This window comes from Diceros bicornis, chromosome 11 (genome assembly GCF_020826845.1).
Source record: "Diceros bicornis minor isolate mBicDic1 chromosome 11, mDicBic1.mat.cur, whole genome shotgun sequence".
In the NCBI taxonomy this organism is placed as follows: Eukaryota; Metazoa; Chordata; class Mammalia; order Perissodactyla; family Rhinocerotidae; genus Diceros; species Diceros bicornis.
Genome location: NC_080750.1, coordinates 28,822,738 through 28,839,022, shown reverse-complemented (window position 1 = coordinate 28,839,022; position 16,285 = coordinate 28,822,738). Strand labels below are relative to the sequence as shown.

The window sequence follows — 16,285 nt, the reverse complement described above, 5'->3', positions numbered from 1 at the left end:
TTCATTGCTGTACCTTCAGCTGCTTGAAGGCAGCATGGAGTCTGCCCTGCCGACTAGATTTGCTGTATCGCAAGCTCAGTTCTAGCTCTTTCTATTCATCTAGATCTATCCTGCTTTTTTCATTTGATGTTGTCTCATTAGATTTTGCTAGATCTTTAAAATCTTAGTAAACATCATTTTTAATGGTAGTATAATATTTCATTGGATAGATGTACCAATATTTACTCATTTTCCTGTTAGGCATTGAAAATGTTTCCAATTTTTCTTAGTATAATAATGTTATGTTATACGTAAATCTTTGTATATATTCAATTATTTTCTTAGGAAGATTGCTAGAAGAGAATTACTATGTCAAAAGCAATGAACTTTTAAAAAATCTCTTTTTGTATTACCAGGTTGCTTTCCAAAGTAGGTATATCAATTTCCTCTCCCAATAGCAATAGTGAAAAATACTTAATCAGCATTGAGTGTCATTTACACAAATCATTATTAATTGAAAAGCAAAAATTACACCTCATTGTTTTAAATTGCATTTTTTTGGTCACACCTAAGGCCTAATATTTCTCCCATGTTTAGTAGCTGTATGTGGTTGCCATTTTGGGGCACGGATATTTGTAATTCAACAGGATTCTTTGCATATTATGGGTACTAATTCTTTATTATATTGTTTGCAAAAGTTTTGTCACAGTTTTTCACGTAACTAAGTTTTCTTTATGATTCAGCTTATAGAACTTTGAATTTAAATATAGTAATTTAATAAGTTAAATATTTAAATTTAACTACATTTAAATACAACTATTTTAAAATTTCTCTATATTGCTTTATATCATAAATCTTTTTGCATCCCTACATCATTTAAATCTCTCTTATATTTTCTATTTGATGGTTTTTGCCTGATTTCTTTTTACATTGAACTTTTTAACTTATCTGAAATAGATTTCTTGTAGCGTGATATAATGTAGGGTCTTGATTTTCCCTCAAAATTCCTAATGTTTCAGCATTTATTGAACAGTCATACTCCCGCTTAGTTTATGATATTTACTTAGTTTATAATACTCACATTATAAATTATGACACTTGTCATCATATTATATACTAAGTTTTTGTATTATATATTAAGTTGTATTTCAGGGTAATCTATTCTGCTCTACTTATCTTTCTATTGACATATCAGCCAATTATTAAAAGTTTTAATACTCTTTTTCTTATCTGGAGAGAAAAGTGTCTTTAATTATTACTCGTTTTCTCTGAATAAATCAACGTTGAGTATAACTTATGCTTGTATGGAGGCAGTTTCTACTATTAGCGTTTCATGCATAGGAAGAGAATCTGTACAGCTCATAGTTTTTGGATTTAAAGCTCCTGGTTTTTCAGATTATCTTGGCAGTATTATCTCATAATACAATCTGCACTATATAAAGATATTTTCGACATGTATGGCTAAATCCTTTATAGTCCAGAAATTTATTTTTCTGCATACTATGGTTAATTGTTAACTTGGTTTTTTCTTTTTCTTCTTTCAGATTTTAAAAATAATAACTAATTAAAGTAACCCGCAAGGTACTTGCCAAAGATATTAGTCTTTTTTCCCCTTTTGGCCTTTTTTTAAGTCTCTGAACTCTGCTAATAGAGCATCTTTTATAATAATTTTCTTTTTTCCATAACATTTTTAAACAAAATACCAAATGCCAAAATATTAATGAAAATATCAATGGAAACATGCAAAAAATTATTTCTTTATGATCTTTATAATTGCTGAAACTGCCCTTTAAGGGATTAAACATGAATAAATTTATTATGTATGTATGCAACTAGTTGAATTTATATTTCTAAGAAATAATTCTTTACCGCATAGATTATAAACATGATAATAAACATGGTCCCTAAGCAACATACATTAGAAGGAATAAGATACTTTTTTTTCCTTGTCATCCTTCTTATCTTTGAACCAAATATCTGTTGGAAAATATTAAAATCATATTTTTATGTATCTCTCAGATGTTTGCTACTTTTCTTACAAAACGCGAATGGTAATGTTAGGTTATTTCATCACTAGCCTTTGTTTTCTCATGGTGGTTCCAATTCACTTGATATATTCTAAATTTATGCATAAAAATGAACACGAAACACAATTGTGTTGCTCTCTCACACCAATAGTCAATCAGGAAGCTCAGTATTTTGACCAAGAGTGTGAGCCAACTGCTGTAGAAATTTAGAAATGAGTCTTCCTTTCTCCCCTTTCCCTTCCTTGGTGACATCATTTCAGTCTGGGGTCTGTTTCCATTGGCTACTTCCTCTAGATTGTGAGGCCTGATCCCTTCTATGGTTCTGGCACCCTGTTTGTTTGTACTGCCGACTCCCTGCCGTCAGCTGCCAGCTGATTGTGCTCATGCTGTGTTCATGTTTTATGGGAAAATGTTCAGGTGTGGCTGCTGTGTTTGATATTAAATCTGAGATGAACTTCGGGAGGTTTCCTGCTTTTTATTAAAAATGATTTTGGCTAGGGGCTGTGTTACCCTGTTCATAAATCAGGTGTTCTCAGAGATTTAATAATTTAGAATTCACATGAGGATTTGGTGGAATAAACATTCTTTTCTCTGTTTAAAGTTGCCTCTTAACTTTTTTTCTTTTTCCTCTTCACTGCAACCATTTATTTATTTTTTTTTAAAGATCTCTTTTGGGAGGTTTGTACAGATTTCTCTCATTGCTGTGAAAATAATGTAAAAGGAGGAGTAAAAATGGTAGCTTAGTTTGGTTGAAGTGATTTAAATTTGGTAAGTTTTGTGAGTCTTCCCATCACGATTGTAATCGTGACTGTAACTTCTATTTTAATTTTTTTTTTTTTTTAATCCAAGTTATATCTTGCAAAGTAGTTATCTTCTCTCCCTGTTTTTAGAAACTATTTCTTTTAGGACATGTCCTAGAAATAAAAGGTTGATAAAAGCGAGAAAATAACAGAGGCCAAAGAGACCAGGAATTCTCTCCATATGCGGTTACAAGCTGCATGAAAAGCAGAGTTGTCCTTGAGGGTGACAAACACTCCCGATAACTCCTCTCGGAAACGTTTGCACTAGAGATTTGGAAGAAATAGTTTGAGGGCACACATAATGCTCAGTGAACAGCTTTGATTTCTTTGTGGAATTTGGTGAGTATGAATACGTAAAGATATTTGAAAAGGCTATGAGGAGACAAAAGATATGTTGTTTTGTTTTTCCTCATATTAAAAATAGTTGGGAATGGGGAGGGGGTGAGGGTGGGGGGCATACGTAGAAAAAGGAAGATTTCTCTGAGGGGGAGACTTTTGATCCGAGCCTAACAAACAAGAATGAGGCAACCGCATGAAGAACCGGTCGGGGTGGGGGGCAGGACTCCATGTCTTTTCCTGTTTGAATTTTAGATTCCATGAGACAATGAATGTTTTGCTGTGGTCGATGTTTTTTTCCTTTTACTTATAACCGTGTCTAGCATAAACAAGATATTTGGTAAACATTGGTTAAATGAATGAACTCTTTACAAAGGACTTTGATAGATGCAAATGACAATATCCTTCATAATATTACTACAAATGTCCTCCTAAAATTCAGGTGATTTTTAATAAATATTTGCAATAAAGTTTTGATAAAAGCTGAATGCGTAAAATATAGTGAGTTATGAAGACATTCCATGTGTATCTGTGATAATGGAGTCCATGTAATGTGGCCTTGGGAGGTCTGATCTGATCCACAGACACTGTTTTAAAATCTGAAGAGTGGACAGACCACTTATCCTTTAAATGATCTTCTGTAACGATCCATGTTTTCAGCCAGGCTGACATTTTGAAATTGTAATAATGGAAGATGCTTTGATGTGCTGGTATTCCTGGTTGAGGATAGAATCATAATCTTCAGAACATGAAGAAGAGATTGTAAAGTCCCCATCCTATTCTCTCCTCTGAATGACAGAACAAGGCAAAGGCAGACATTTCCTTAGGATGCTCTGGTGCATGAGCAAGTGGTCAACTGAGTTTTCAGTGTTCTGGTAAACAATCTTGATGCATTAGCTTTATTTGCTAAAATGATTGAATAACGAACTTTCAAGTGAAATGGACCTTAGACTTTATTAATTCAACACCCTCTTTAACTGATGAGGAAGTTTAAGCCTAGAGGTATCCAGTGATCTCCTGTGGCCCTGCTAGTAACTGGGACATGACTAGACCCAGCCTTCAGATTGGAGTCCAGAGAATGCTTCATAATTCTATGAAATCAAGTTAAAGCAAATATCAAAGGCAAAACTCCAGAGAAAAGATGTTGCGAAGAGACTGTTTACACTTTGGATGGTATACATAATTTTTTTCTTGGTTATAGGAATTTGGGGAATGGAGCTGAGGCAAAGTATGAAAGAAAAACATGGAAAAGAGGGGAAGTTAAGGGATGTGTGAATGTAAGGACCACTTCTGTTGCCCTGGGGCGGATGGTCCCTCAGCCATTGCACAGTATGCTTGTTTGAGAAAATTATCCCTAGAGAGAGATTTGCCTATGAATTTTTATAGTCCAAGCAAAGGCATTGGTAAATATAAAATAAAAGCACAAACGCTTATTTTTCAAAAGGTTTAACTTTTGAGCTGAAAGATAAGAGATCACAAAATTTCCATTTCTGCTGGGAATATGAATCTTTGTAAATGGACTGAAGAGAGGAGAGGGAGGGCTTGCAGGAGGCTCTGCCATTCTCTGGGCCTTTGTGACCTTTTCAGGGAGCTGTCACTGTTCCTATCAGGAGTCTTCACCATCACTTTTTTGACAATGACATATCATCTCTCTAAACCAGCAGGGTATTTAGTCCATCACCTCTGTTGTTTCTCGTCTTCACCTTTCTCTACTGCTCCATTTTCTGTGGCCCTGCCATGTGGATTTACCACTTCAACTAAAGCCAGGTCATAGCTATTAGCTTCCCTTTGAACATACCTTTCCTACTAAGGATTTTTCCCTCAATTGCCCTAAGAGTATGAATAGAGATTTGTTGCAATGAAAAATTATTTTCAACTGTAGAAGGTCAAATATATTCATACATACCTGTATAATCATTCATAATAGGCACTTTATGAAACCAATTTGTATATTTTTAATACTCCTTTAGGAAGCCAGCATTGGGTCCAAAAATTGACCTAAAGACATAATTTGACTTGTGGAATTCAGAGCAATGATTTTAAAACTATTTGAAAGCACTGGATCACTTCAGTTGTCTGCAGAATCTCAATACATAAAAGAGGATTGATCTGGTTGGAGTGAGTGAGAACAGGGTAGTCTGTAATCCTATCAATTGTCCACCTTCAATTCCAATTCCCAGAGCACCCGATTGGAAAGCCAGTTATCTACTTGACCACCAGAAATCAAAGTAAAATGATGACTAATAATTAGTCTTGTCATTGTTGGTCAGAAATGTTGCAGGCAGTTTTGGGGTAGAAGCAGTAGTCCATTTGTCCTGGTTGAATGTCTCCATGTTTAACTGTTCCATTCCTTATCGTGTGGCTGCTCAGAATGTGACTGGTCCTGATTTATGTGTGCATAGTAGGAGAAGTATTATCAGTTCCTTCTAAGACACGTGTTTATGGCCAGAGGGAATTTCCACTCTAATTCCCATTTACTATGCCAAAGAGGGTATATTTATTTTAAAGTTGCCTTGTTCTTAGTATAAGTGTATATTTATTTAACATTGTCTATTATGTACCCTTGGGCAAAACAAGGGGCAGCTGTCCTTTGATCTTTATTAAATTGGTGGCAATTGTCAGAATGCAGGAGATTTTATATTTCAAAATAGTGAACAATGGGGTCTATCTTTGCTCTGTTTCTGGGAAGTTTGAATAATAATCATTTTTTGTTACCCTAACTTTTTCAGATGTATATGTTTTCATTTGACTTTATATGTCATAATAATGTCATTTGGGACGTTATTGTAAGAATCTGTGACCCAGATTCTTTTCAATGGTTTTGTCACTCTATATGTCCTCTAACTCTCTGTCAGTTAGGGAAAGGGGGTGACAAGGCAATCCACTTCTTAATCACCTTGGCCTTCAACTGACACACAAGAATGAGTCACATTCCCACCTAGATACAAGAGAGTTTGGGAAATGTCTATCTGGGTAGCTGCTTCTCAGGAATAACTTATATTTTGCAAAGAGGAACACAAAATTGTGGTGGGTAGTTAATTTCCTCAGCCATACATCTGAATCTCAGGAAGTCTATTATAAAAAATGGTTCACTGAGATGTTGCATTACCTTAGTGTACTTTAGACAAATTCTGAGGAAAATAATAGAATTTTAAAGAATTGTAATAGATTTACAATTACAATTGTAAATAGAATTGTAAAAACAATATAACAAAAAATAAGAATGGGGCATTACTATGAAATTTAATTTATTGCTATTAAAGTATTTTGTCTTCTTAGTTATTTAATTGCTAACATTTTATTTGAAACCAATTTTGTTTTGTACATTGGAAGTTGCCTATTAACACCTTTGTGTTTATCCATGATAAATATGGATAACTGTACTATATCTGGAAGACACAGTGTAAATCTTTAGAAAATGAGAAAAAATGAGATGCAGAAATGCAAATTTTTTGACTTTGTATGAAATGCAAGCAAATGAATATTTACTCGCAAGCTACATTTTGCTGAATAATTTTATTGTGGCATGAATTTATTCTAATAGTAGGATAAAAAATAAAATATTATGAGGGATAAAAATACTTATACTAATGCTTCTGCTTGCTTATTACCCTGTGTTTCTGAATTGTAAGATTCCATCTTACTTCATTTTTCTATGTGGTTTTGCTGTACTTTTCTCTCTCCTTTATGTGTCTGTGTACATTTTTCCACGAGCCTCCTTCAGCCCTGCAGTCTTTTAATCTGTGTCTGTTCATTTCTTACATCTCCCTACAGGTCTCTCTGTCTTCTCTTTTTGTTTACGGAGTTCTTCATCTGTGGACAATGGAGAACGGTGAGATTTAGATTAGACATCAGAGGTATTGAAATTTAAAATGTCTCTGAAAACACTCACAGACTTGCCGTGCTACTGTAAGAAGCAGAGGGCAGGTGTTTAATGCTTGAAACCAGTGGGATCACTGTGTACCTTTGTGTGACAGTCTGCTTGTCACATCACTGTGTTCAGCCTTGGCCCAGAAATTGTCATTAAGTTAGAACATGAACCATGGACTTTTAAGACTGTTGATAAATAGGTTTATTGAATGTATTCTTCCTCTTACTACATTTTTGCTTTCGGTGACAACCCGTGCCTTCCCCCCAACAACTTGCTATGTTTTCTCAAGCTTGTTTCCTTTATAATGTTTTTTAACAGCCCAAACCCCACTCTTAGGGGATAACTAGAGATAGAGTAATAGCACTAAATGACAATGAAGCAAAATCACCGAAAACACACAAAAGAATTCATCCAGTCATCTGTAATCTAATTGTTTTAAGTTTGGAAAACTATCAAGAACACTTATTATTCAATCCCTGCTAGACATGTCAGAAATCACATAGCGAGATAGGACAGTTCCACATCTAGGGGTCTCTGGAGAGTTTGGTGTGAGCAAGAGTCAGGGAAAGCGTGTAAAAATGTATGGAAGAAAAATCATGTGAATGACAAATATAGATAGATTTTCTTTGAGATATACTCTTATTTGTCTTTTTGTCAGTAACGTAGGACAAGTTTGAGAAGTGGGATAAAATTAACAGCAGTGGTAATAAAAAAAGAGTAATTCTGCAAAAAAAATTGGTGCATCTAAAAGAGAAGAGATGCTTGAGTCATTTCTGGGTCAGATCTACAGAAAAACTTTTGAGGTCTCTACAAGGTCATTATAAAGAAAATGTGAAATAAGTATGATTCTAAAATAAATACTTAGGATCAAAAGATTTACTATAATTTTAAATGCTTTATGTTGAGATGAATCACAGTTATATTTCAATTATATATAAACAAATAGTCTCTAGTTTACTAATAGGATAAAAAATAATTGAAAAGCCATTTTTCTTTTATTTTTTGCATCTCTCATGTTAATGTTTGCCATTTTCTCGTCCTTCATAATCTCCTTTTTTCCCTCCTTCATTTTTCCTGAATGCCAAATGCATGTGTTAAAATATTAATGATTTTTAAATAGAAAATGTGAAGCATCAACCACTTCTCTTAGAAGATTCCAGAATAGACAAGAGTAAGTTGTAACAAAACTGACTGTTATCACACCCAACCCCATGGCTCAAAGACAATTTTAGATGTCCCAGGATTGATGAGTTCTATGGTCTCCATTGTGCATCCGATACAGAGAACTTTATGAAACATTTTGGTTCACACAAATCTCAGAAGGTTTTGTTCAAGTTATAAAACAATTTTGGGAATATCCTAAATGCAAGTGATTACAGAATTACTCATATGGTCTGAATATCAGAAATCCCTGTAACCTTCAGCTGTCCTCAACTCTCTGGAGAATCAAGCTAGGCTTACTCATTCAGTTTTCATAGCAAGAGTCTTTTTAGCCAATATGAAGCACTGGAACTATGGTCATTTCTGAAGCTCTGCTATACAGTTGCAAAGAATATTAAAAAATGCATCCCGTGCTGCATTATTTGAAGTTTGTTTGTGATGACTATTAGGTAGTCATAGAAAAATATACTTGGCTTCAAATGTGTCACATTGTAACAGCCTTCTGATATTTACATCATTTATATAAAATATAATAACTGTCAGCATATAAAAATCCTAGGGACGTAGTACCTAGAATTAAAGTAAGCACAAAGCAGCCATGATATAAATTATGACAAAATATATCATGAATGTGAAACTTAGAGCTGAAACATCCAGGTTCAAGTTCCAGCCCTCCCAACTACTACTTTTATGACCTTGGCCACAGCACAACCTCTCTGAGTCTTGGTTCCTTTGTTTGAAAATGGGGGTGTTACCTTCTATTTCAATGGGTTGTTGTGAATTTTGTTTGTTATTTGTTCATACTCTTATCTCATTCCACAAAGGATTTGAAATGACATGTGTATATTTGAAGATATAAAAATATATAAAGACAAATAAAAAAATAAAATATATTTCCTGGTGCTATGTAGATTATATGAATATAAGCTATTAGCCATTACTCTTGAGACCATTTGGATTCCTGGGGAGATCTGTCCCTTAGAATGAAAGTGCTTCTAAGCAGATGTTCCAGAGACTTCCATTTAACAATTTCAAATAAAATAAATATTTACCCATGTGTGACATAGAATGGTTATAGGTGCCAATTTAAAATAAACCTACAAGCAAAGAAGACTATCCAAGACCTTTTGATTGAAGACCATTTGTAACTAATAAGAATATCAGATTCTCACATCCTTAATGCCTTTTTTTTTTTGAAAGACTATGTGTAATGACAAAAAGCTCTTAAGGATTAAGTAATTCTTTTCAAAATACATTTTTATTTTGTTAATCATAACAAACATGCACAAACATTTGAGGAAGAGTAGAGTCTGAGGTGTGAGTCATTTTTATTCAGTTTAAAGACAAGGCTTTTTGTCGCGCTTGGAATTGGTGGACACCTCGCAACAACACAGAGGCTGTGAAATATCAGTGGCCTACCAGATCATTTAATTCCTTTTATTATCTTGTGCCATTTGTCTTAATCTTGGGTTACTAACCATGCTTATCTGCCCTCTGCATCTAAAGCCTCCAGAAAGATTGCTCTGGCATGGCCTAATAGCTTTTATCAGCTCACCTAGTGGGACTTAAGCTTCGATGCTTGAAACCCAGGAGTTAACTACATGGTGCCAAGCCCTTCTCAACAAGTCAATAGCTTTCCTCTGTAAGTGATTGCTGTTTATGCCACGGCGGCCATGCACCCCTCTCCTTCCCTTTGTCCAAGTGAAATGGAACCCAAGGACAGAAGCTAGTGGCTATTTTGCCAAAACCCCTCCAATCCCCATGGTTTAATTTTATCTAGAAAGGAATTACTGGGTGTGTTGTGATTTGCGGCAAGGTTAGACCTTCTCTCTCTTTTGTCCTACATTTGATGTTCCTTTGAATTTTTCCATTAGTGTCTACATAGTATATTTGGCTGATAGTAAAATTGTTCATAATCTATTTCAGTTTATCTGACAAGCGTGCCTACTTTTCCTCCTTTTCTACAAAAGTTATCTACGGAAATTTATTAAGTGAGTCTCTGTTGTCTTTTACATTAAAACAACTATTTCCTAAACTTTGCAACTATTTGAAAAATTCTCTTGACATTACGTTCATGTTACACAGAAAAGTTATGAAAATCATCGAATAAGTTTTTTTTCTCCTTTATAGTAGATGAAACTGCATTGCAGTGAATCCATGAGAAATATAATCTTGATAAGAGCCTTCCAATAAACATTATTTCAACAATTATAATTTCTCTGAAAATTGAGTTTGAGAACCCACATGCATGAGAAGGAGAGAACACTTCAGTGGTTAAAATGCTTTGCCTTCAAGGTAGGATAGGTCTGCGGCTCAGTTCTGGGTTTCCAGTCGCCAGCTGTGCATCCTTGAACAGTTACTTAAACTCTCCAAGACTTCATTTCCCCATATATAAAATGGTGACGATGCTCCCAACTCACAGGATTTTCCAAGGATAAAATGAGGCAAATATTTAATGTCCCTAATACAATGTTGGGCACATAGCAGCCACCATGTCAATGGCATCAGCTGCTCCTATTGTTTTTGTTATTGACAAGCTGAGAAAAAAAAAAGGGAAACTAACCTGGTAGGTTATCTTTTTTAAGATCCCTCCTGCTAAGATCAGTTTAGAAAACATCCCTCAGAAAGACCATAATAATCTCCAGGCAGGAAACACACAGGGCGACTACCTTGGAAGAGCCTAGCTGGGAGGCTAGATTCTATGCTGGGAGGGCCACAGCCCAAATTTCAGACTTACCTCTCTCTGCTATTTTGCAGCATCATATGATGTGACAGGGCTACGTGTCCTGGACAGGTTAGGTTACTTCACTGCACTTAACAATGAGTCGCCTCACTTTTTATTAACAGAACCTTGACATTTCTTAATCCTGTTCTTGCAAGGAAAAGAGAGTCTCTTTCTCCTTCTCTCCCTCTCTCCCTGCATCTCTCCTCCATAGAAAGAACTTAACTCTCCATTTGGGATGTTATAAAAGCTGAAAAGGATTCGAGTGTAAAATAATACAGTAAGTGGTCGAAAAGCTGCATATACACTTTCATGTTCTCCTTCTTACCCCTTTGCATTTACATATAGCCTTTCTTTCAAAGAAACAGAATTTGTCTTTATTAGCCTGATGCACCCCTTTGTACTTAATTGGCCCAGTGATTTCCTTTGCTTAAATTGAGCATTTATCAATCAAAACTAGCAATGCATGTTATGATGTTAACAGAAAATTCCACAGGACCCTCTTCACACTGAAGAAGGGGAACATCTGCTACTTTCATATTAGGATGGCAGGATTTAGAGGTCAGTGTGTTTCCCCATCAAGGCTTAAGACTTTGGGGATCAGGGGAAGTGTCAGGCTCCGAGCAGCATAATGAATGGCAGTTGCTGACTGGCTCGGTTTTCCTGTTCAATAGGGGGTAGTGCTGCTCAGCATAATGAGCTGGGACTTAGTGTGCTAAACACACTCAGCTTAGAGAGTGAGGCAGGCTGTGTCCCCCTTTTTTTTTTCCTGGTTTTAAACTGTATTTTCATCTTGGAAGAAATTATATTGAGGTTTTCATTAGTGGCACCCAGCAAGGTTAAGGCTCCATAAGGGCTGATAAGCTCTATGGCTAAAAAAACTGTCAGCCTTTGTGCAGAGAGCTGAAGGTTTAAGTTGCTTGAACTGGAAAGAGTCTGAAGAGGTGATTATGTTAAGCAAGTAGTGTGTATCACTAACATGGAATCAAATTACTAGGGTCAGTAACTTCCTGGCTTTCCCAGTGCATTAAATGAAGACGTAACATTGCATTTGTGTCAGGTACTTCTTGGTGCCACACAGTGTCAGCACTGTCCGATCATATGTACTTCACAGCGTGTCACCTCTAATTTCGTGGGATTATCTATGCTGTTGCTTTAATAGACACTCATGATCTTGAGCTTCCTTTGAACTCACAGCAGGGCAGTGCAAAGTCATTATTGTGAGCCCTTCTGTGATTTTTGTGTTATATACAAAGTTCTTATCATCATTTAGAAAGGTAGATATATCCTGCTCTCATACTTGCAAAAGTGTGCACTTATTTGCTAGTAAGAGAAACTACTGAGGGGGAAAACACTGAAATTGAAAGATGTTTTTGAGGACTAGTATTAGAAAGGTGTCCAGGTGGACAATTAGTGTTTGGAAAGTATATAGGATAGTGGTTCTCAAAATGGTCCCTTGGCCAGCAGTGTCAGAATCACCCAGTAATTTGTTAGACATGCAAATCCTACTGAATCAGGAAGTCTGAGATGGGGCTCAGCAATCTATGTTTTAACAAGCCTTCTAGGTGACGCATGCTCAAGTTTGAGCAACTCTGCTATTGCATTTATGGAGTACATAATGGGATGGACTCATATGTTCTGGGGGTAGAGAAATAGACAAGACAGATGAAGTATCTGCCCCATGGACCTTATTAAATTATAAAGGAGTATGTGGTACTTCACCCCGATGAAATGTTTATGTATATTCAACAGAGCCTATTATTATTGTATGTACCATTTTATTTTTCATTGGAATTAGCCTGTCATCTTCTTTGGTTTCAGAGAATGACTAACAAAAGATGACTAATAAGTGATTCCTTTGTGCATTTCAGAACCATCCCCCTTGCAATATGTATATCCATGGCCATTGTCACCATTGGCTATGTGCTAACAAATGTGGCCTACTTTACAACCATTAGTGCCGAGGAGCTGTTGCTTTCAAATGCAGTGGCAGTGGTAAGTCCATGTTGGGAAAATGCCAATTTGAATTTAGGTTAATGAGTTGATACAATTTTACAGTAGCTCTCTCCAGCAGAAAGTGTTTTGAAATTCAGTAATCTTTTCTTGATGTGAATGATCATGAGTATTTAAAATTTTAGAACACACCGTAGCGTATTCCGTTTAACTGATACAGCTAAAATCCCATATGATTTCTCTGTACTGCTAATTTCCTGTAAAAACATTTCCACATATGCATGCTTGAAAATCTGTCTAGGCCTGTTGAAGAGAAGGCATTATTCTTCCAACATGTCTTTAAAGACATGTCGGCAGTTACTGAATTTAAATGAATGCATTTTTTGGTATGCAAATTGCAATATATTCTACACCCTTTTCTGTTTGTAAACTTTTCAAAGGCCAACTTAAAATTATTTTCCCACAGTACCACTTAAGAATTTCCCAATGGGCCGTATATACTTGTTTTTCTAGTATATCCTTTTGAATACTAGTCCTGGAATGTGATTAATTTTGGGAAATACTGAGTTATTCAAAGTTGAAAGATGTTGTTGCTATAGTACTTCTTAGAATATTAAAGATGCTAATGTGCATTTTAACTCCTTTATGCTAATGCATAAGTGGATACTCATCATTTTACAGCACTTTCCAAAATGCATTTGACAGCAGGGCCCTCTTTGCTCTCAAAGGTCATGGTACAGGACTGTTATTCTGTGACACATACTTTTATTTTCTATAAAAACTTAGCTAGTAAGAGAGCATTCATTCATGACCTCATAACAATGAAGGATGAAAAAATAACTTTCCATCGCTAGATGTCAATTCCTTTTAAAATAGTCACTATTACCTCATATCAGCAACATCCAAGGGAACAAATTATCTCATTTCATCTGAACTTATGTACGAGTTCACTGTATTAAAAACAGACTTTGCCCACTGCTATAAGTCCTACCAGACAACAAAATGTACAAAGCTCACCCATGTCGGGTCAGCCATCTCATCTTACTAGACAAAGGGCAGCACTTATTCTTTGAACGTAATGTGGTCCATTAATTATACAACACCAGCTGCATCAAAGACAATTAAAGAATCCCACATATTTTTTTGGAAAATACATTCTTTGTGGAAATTTGCAATGTTGCACGTACCATGGCATAAAAGGAAATTTCAGAAGTTTTATCTTTTATATTTTCTGTGGCTTGGTTTCTTCGGACTTGTATTTGTATTCCAGTCTTTTTATAGGAAACCACAGAAGGAATCGGCAGATACCTGAGAGGGAGGGAGTGACTCAATAAATAGAAATTCAACTAATGTGATTATTATTCTGTGCCAAAGATTTTTCGGAACTGCTCATATATATAATATATATATAATGTAATTGATTGTCATCAATTATTTTTTGCCACACTTTTATGTCATAACAGTGGGATTGGGATATGAAACAAGTATCTGTAATATGTCTCAGTGTACATTTGTACTTCACTGTAAAAGTGTGGCTTTCCAGGCTCAAGAGAAGATATTACACAGAAGGATTTCTGTCTCCAAAAGGAGAACTTCTGAACTGAGATTTTTCCACTTACCAGAGTCAGAGACGATAGACATAGATTCAATAAATAGATCATTGCTTTTTGAAAGCAGAGAGAAGTTACCTGTTTAGACCTTTGCCCATAGTTTTGCAACAAGCAATGCCATCGTACCTGCTTTAGATTACTGTCTAAGAAGTTAGTCTGACCCTAACCAAAAAAGAAAGATTATACAACATACACGTATCACCAGGCTAATAGAGAGTCATAGAGCGAGTGTGGTCTAAATTGTTTCGTTTTATTCCACTTTCTGGCAAAGCATTAATTTGCTTCGTTCCGTCTTTCACTAGACCTTTTCTGAGCGGCTACTGGGAAATTTCTCATTAGCAGTTCCGATCTTTGTTGCCCTCTCCTGCTTTGGCTCCATGAATGGTGGTGTATTTGCTGTCTCCAGGTGAGTGAGTTCAAGCATTTCTAGTAATGCATTTCTGTTTTTGAGATTGGATGTGATAAGGATAAGTTTAAAAAGAAAAGGAATAGTGCCTCCAAACCTGTTGTTTTTAAAGGGACATCACGATTGAAGTCTTTGTCCAAGCGTCAACAGCATGTCTTATTCTGCCCATTAGAGGGCACTGCTTATCTACTCATAGCCTGCTCTGAAGACGGCTTGTAGCATTTTTTTACAGGATGTCTATAGAGTCTAACAACAGCATTTTATTTCTGGTGATAAAATCTTTTGTTTCTCTAAAGGTGGCAATAAAAAAAGTAAAGTAAGAGACACCAAAAATCACCACCCCACCATCTGTATCCCTTTTGTTTTGGTTGATGCAAAAGTTCCTTTTGTTTTAATATAAGATTAAAACCCAATCAGATAAATATAAATGTTGTGTGTGTGTGTGTGTGTGTGTACGTGTGCATGTGTGTGTGTATTGTGTTGGATTGGGTTGACAACACACATACAATGCTAGGAATCTAGAACTAAATTCACCATCAGCTATTTATATATACGGAGAGCTATGCTGAGTCAGATGTTGCTATTGTTTCTCCTCAAAGAATAATATAATATGTTGGCAGATTTTATAAAATTCTAAGTCAGATTTCTCATGATATTTTCTACCTTATCTGAAAAGTAAAACCAAAGTAATCACCTAAGAAATTCCAAACCATTTGGTATGAAAAAGAGGCAAGTTTTTCCTTAGATTTCTGGATTTTTCCCTTTGAAATGATCAATTACACAGTCAACTCCACCCACATTTTTCTCCCATCAGGTTATTCTTTGTTGCGTCTCGAGAGGGTCACCTTCCAGAAATCCTCTCCATGATTCATGTCCGCAAGCACACTCCTCTGCCAGCTGTTATTGTTTTGGTAATGCATATTAACAAGTATATCTAGATATAACCTCGAATAACAGGTTAGCAAAGAAGATTTCAGACCAGACTTTAGACTGTGCTTTGCTTTCTCATTCATTGCTAGATAGGCTCTGTGTATATCTTGGTGGTGTTTGGGAGGTAGGGTATTTTCCATCTCTTCCCTTTATTCGGTATCCGATGCGTGTTTGATGCTATGGGGCAGTAATCACATCATTTCTTTTTCCCCCGTGTAGAAATTGGTGTGGTCTAAGGGAAATGATTAGCTTGGCTCCTGTCATTGACATAGAGACTCACAGAAAATGATGTAGAGTAATATGTCCCAATTCTACTTACTGAAATTGGACCTTAAGGCTACAGCCCTAAAACACCGAGATGTCTCATCATAGGCCCCTTATAAGGACATGCACACAAAATTATACAAAAAAATTGATGAATTCTAGACAGTGCAGTGATTCTATGATTAAAAGTGAGACATTTGAGAGCAAACCTAACGGGAAGAAATAA

General features: G+C 35.8%; 1 protein-coding gene across 1 annotated transcript in view; it reads left to right on the top strand.

Moving 5' to 3' along the window:
* Window positions 1–16,285, top strand: part of SLC7A11 (solute carrier family 7 member 11) — a 78,797-nt gene that overhangs the window by 40,408 nt on the left and 22,104 nt on the right. The window contains exons 7-9 of the mRNA XM_058550070.1: window positions 12,768–12,891; window positions 14,762–14,865; window positions 15,680–15,776. Of these exons, the coding sequence (XP_058406053.1) occupies window positions 12,768–12,891; window positions 14,762–14,865; window positions 15,680–15,776 (325 nt within the window). The remainder of the gene's footprint in view (window positions 1–12,767; window positions 12,892–14,761; window positions 14,866–15,679; window positions 15,777–16,285) is intronic.